The 4,392-nt window shown below is 43.4% G+C and overlaps 1 protein-coding gene across 1 annotated transcript; it reads right to left on the bottom strand.

Annotated features, from left to right (window-relative positions):
* Positions 1-1,030: 1,030 nt before the first annotated feature.
* On the bottom strand, positions 1,031-1,409 carry LOC123084034 (probable alkaline/neutral invertase D). Its single transcript, XM_044505844.1, has one exon. It carries the CDS (start codon positions 1,407-1,409, stop codon positions 1,053-1,055), a length of 357 nt encoding a protein of 118 aa, XP_044361779.1. The 3' UTR covers positions 1,031-1,052.
* Between the last annotated feature and the right edge of the window lie 2,983 nt (positions 1,410-4,392).

Raw genomic sequence — 4,392 nt, 5'->3', positions numbered from 1 at the left:
AGCTACTTAAACAAAATCCTAGTTCTGAATTAATCATACAGTAACGGTGACTAGATGAAGGTTATTGAGTAGTAGTAATATGCATCTACATCCACATAAGTTAGGCCCGGATAATTCCCTTGAAGAAGTTGTATTGACACTCACACATAGATATCTCAAGGCAAATTCTAACTGTATTTGTGGGTTTCAGCTAAAACGGGCAACAACAACAATGAGCATCAGCGTCACAGAAATACTAATACTCATGCTTGCTGCCTTTCCTGATGATCAGCCGGAGGTTGCTTCTCACCACACAAGTACCTGCCGCCATGGCACCTGCCCTGTACCGTGGTCACTCGGAGTTGCCGAACAGCCAAAGCACTTCTTGCTCCCGATCATCCCAGAAACTGCAAGATGACTGAAAACAGTCAAATATTAGGATTCTTAATCATTCTGATATATATAACAAATATGTGATGCAAATTTGATAAAAATGTAAGAAATGCTACGTGAACACCGCTAGCGTGGGCTACTCCTACTCCTACTCCACTATTGACCCAAAAACTGGGGGGATACTTTGGAAATGTTGTACTGTTCCTGCTGATATGTTGAGTCGAGTTTCTGAAACTGAATCATGTTTGGTTCATTTGATAAGGAACGAAGTCAAGCCATGTATGATGCCAATGCGTGTCTATTCGCATGAACAAGTTAGCTTCCTGTAAAAATAAATAAGTGAATAGCTTCCTATCTAGTATAACAGGAGTAATACATAAGAAGTAAACCAAGTCACCGATCGAACAACCAATGACCAAACATGATGGAAAGCGTGCATTGATTGCGGGCACAGTGTCGCTACTAGTACCACATCCGTACTCGGCCGGTACTTGCATATAAGAGCAGCATATATAGATGAATCATGAAAGAAATAGTCTATCTACTCTCGATGGACACACTGCACAAGTCCATATACTTTAGGCATGTTATATATTGCGACTACACTTGGAATTCTATAACATAAATCCTAGTCATTCTGAAGGCGCAGGACAAAATGCAACACACATGCTAGAGTAAAATCACACAGAGCAAAGCAACAGCCTTAAACAAACATCATCAGCGATAGTGCAGCAGATGCTAACTTTAGATGCTGCTCGGGTGTGGCCGTCGTCCTCCAGGGAGACGGCGCGGAGGTTGGAGGGGTCGTCCAGGAGCATCTTGGCCACCAGGTAGCCCGCCACCAACCACGTCTGGAACTTGCGCGACTGCTTCCCGATGTACCGCCCCGTCTTGCCGTCGTAGTACTCGGGGAAGTCGTCCTTGGCCAGACGCCTCTCCATCAGCTCCACCGCGTTGTGGGCGATGTGGCGCCGCCCCAGCTTCACGCTCACCGCCACCAGGAGCCACAGCAGCACTGCACAGTTTGCGCGCGCCATGGAAACAGGACAGCAGAGGGTAAGCTCATTGCCATATAGAAATGCAGTACATATATGGAAAGAAGAGCATACAATGCATGGGCACAGATCCAAGGAGCTACTAATACTGAATGAACATAGATGCAGCGATAAACGGCAGCAACATGCATCAAACAACTGAAGCTGTTCACTATAAGATCATCTATATGAGCTAAACTACCAATTTCCTATCCTATGAAGGTTATTTGATTTCAGGACATTCATATATACACCATGGACAGGTATAAAACCAAACAGAAAAGTAAAATACCACCACACAACACAAGTGTGCCCTCAAGTCCAGAAACAGTAAGTAGACTAACCACAGGTATAAAGCAGAACAGCAAAGTGAATACTAACTATCCTGCAAAAAGAAATAAAACGTGAATACTAACGACTAACGCATGTGTGTCCTTAAGTCCAAAACCAGTAACCACGAAGGGGGAAAGGTAAAACAAATTCATGTGTTTTAGGGGGGCATGATAGCAGGGTGTCATAATCAGATTCCTGGAAATACTAATACTGTACACATCCCTTTTCTGAAGATAAATACCTAAAAAACACCATAATCAGATACTATGCTACATTCAAACACAATATGATTGCCACATAGGTAGAGTAAGAGCTACTATGTCAAGACTGTAACTTAAACAAGGTTCCCAAAGGAATCATCCATAAATCAATCCTTGACAGCTAAGCTTGACCGAAGAGCTTCTCGCGCCGTCTCCCTGAAGCGCGAGAGGGGATCCGATCGGAACCTCGATCGGCCGACCAGGGCGGGAGGAAGGGGTTGGGGGGAGCCCGTACCGGCGAGCAGAGCAGAGCGGAGGAGGCTTCTTCCGTCGCGGCGACACTATACCACGCCACGTCCTCCTTGGTGTTCACCCCCTCGACCTGCACCAGCGATGTGCTCTCGTACCGGTTCAACTTCGACCTGCAGATCAACCCCCACATCGCCATCAGCGCGCTGCCCAATCTCACCATGAAATGAATCGCCAGATCCGGCGAGAGCATGGCCAAGAACGGGGCTGCTCACCTCTTGAAGCCGAGGATGGTGCCCTGGACATAGAGCCTGACGCGCTGCCCCGTGCGTCCCTTCACCATGGCGGCTGCCGCCGCTTAGGGTTTCGACGGGATGGGGACACGGGAGGGGAGGGGAGGGGGGAGAAGGTCGGGCGGGGGGTGGGGGTGCAGGAGGCGATGGGCGATGTGGCGGCGAGGGGAGGCGAGGCGACGAGGGGAGAGGGAGAGGGGAGGCGAGGCGGCGAGGGGAGAGGGAGAGGGGTGGCGGATCTGGATCTGGAGAGGGAGACGACGCTAGGGTTCGCGTGCGGGAGGGAGTTTCCTTTTTTCAGATAAAGAGGGGGTGAGGGAGAAAGGGCTGCCTTCGGATCTGGATCTGGAGAGGAGCATCCGACGGCGCTGAAGCCACGATCCGCGTGACATGCTCATGGACCAATCAGAGCCCAGTACACGTTATGACCATCTAAATTGGTCTTAATCAATTAAAAATAAGATGTTGAATCATATAAACAGTTTTATGATATGAGAATTCAAAAAAATAAAAACATTCTCATTGTGTCAGCAAATGTGACCTAGTTTTTTTAGGAAAACTAACAAACTTGGAATTGGAATAAGACAAATATCTTTAAAAAGTGTTATGAGAAATGAGTTTTTAGGGGAAAAAATCATTTTCTATTTTCGGAGTGACAAAATTCTTTTTTTGTGAAGAATCTACCAAATATTTCTTTCAAAATGGCACCACACCATTTTCCAAAACTATAAGACAACATTTTATGTACAATTGACCAAATCTTAAAATGTAAAATGCTTTTGATTCACCTCTCATCAAAAAGACAATTTATGTTTCAAAAAAGAATCCTTGAGCATTCTTTTTTTCTACTTTTTCACATGAAAAATTCAAAAAATGATCTCCTATTGTGCACAAGGGTGCATATTGGAATGGCAAACAATGTTGCCTAAGGAAGTTTTCATTTTCTTTGGACGAAAAAACCATTTTCCATTTTTCGAGTGCCCAAAAGGAGGGTTTTTTGTGAAGGACCTCCCAAATAATTGTTGCAAAATTGGACCAAATCAATTTTATAAAATACTAGGACATATTTCATGCACAATTGACCAAATGGTTGGGTGTCAAAAGTTTTGATCCACCTCTGGTGAAAAAGACAAACTTCTGTCGATTCAGCTAGAAGTGGGTCATATTTGAACTGTAGCTGCCTTGTAGTTTGCTCTTTATTTTTTCCAAAAATCATTTCTAGGTACATAAGTATCTATTTAATCAGAGAAACACCACAAAAATTCCAAGATTCAACCACTAGCTAGGAACGGTCATTCCCGCCGTTTTGACCGCATTTTGAAACGGGCATAAAAAATTCAAAAAAAAATCAAAAAATTGGAAAACCTTCGCATTGTGTCATTATATATGACCAAGTTACCAGGAAAAATAATAAACTTGTAATACGGCAATTCTTTTAAAAAAGTGTTATCAGAAATGAGCTATCATGCGTGAAGATTCATGGCTTTCAAGCCAAATGATCAATCCTATGCCCACATTCATGGCATAGTTTGTTCAAATGATCTCCTATTGTGCACAAGGGTGCATATTGGAATGGCAAACAATGTTGCCTAAGGAAGTTTTCATTTTCTTTGGACGAAAAAACCATTTTCCATTTTCCGAGTGCCTGAAATGAGCTTTTTTTGTGAAAGACCTACCATATATTTGTTGCAAAATTGGACCAAATCAATTTTCTAAAATACTAGGCCATATTTAATGCACAATTGACAAAATTGTTGGGTGTCAAAATTTTTGATCCACCTCTGGTGAAAAAGACAAATTCCCGTCGATTCAGTTGGAAGCGGGTCAAATTTGAACTGCAGCTGCGTCATAGTTTGCTCTTTATTTTTTTCAAAAATCATTTCTAGGTAAATAAGTATATATTTAATCAGA

This window comes from Triticum aestivum, chromosome 4A, assembly GCF_018294505.1.
Source record: "Triticum aestivum cultivar Chinese Spring chromosome 4A, IWGSC CS RefSeq v2.1, whole genome shotgun sequence".
NCBI lineage: Eukaryota > Viridiplantae > Streptophyta > Magnoliopsida > Poales > Poaceae > Triticum > Triticum aestivum.
This window is presented reverse-complemented; position numbering and strand designations above follow the sequence as displayed.

What these genes read in the sequence shown, in the direction of transcription:
- LOC123084034 (XM_044505844.1), bottom strand. Translation starts at nt 1,409, where the DNA reads ATGGCGCGCGCAAACTGTGCAGTGCTGCTGTGGCTCCTGGTGGCGGTG.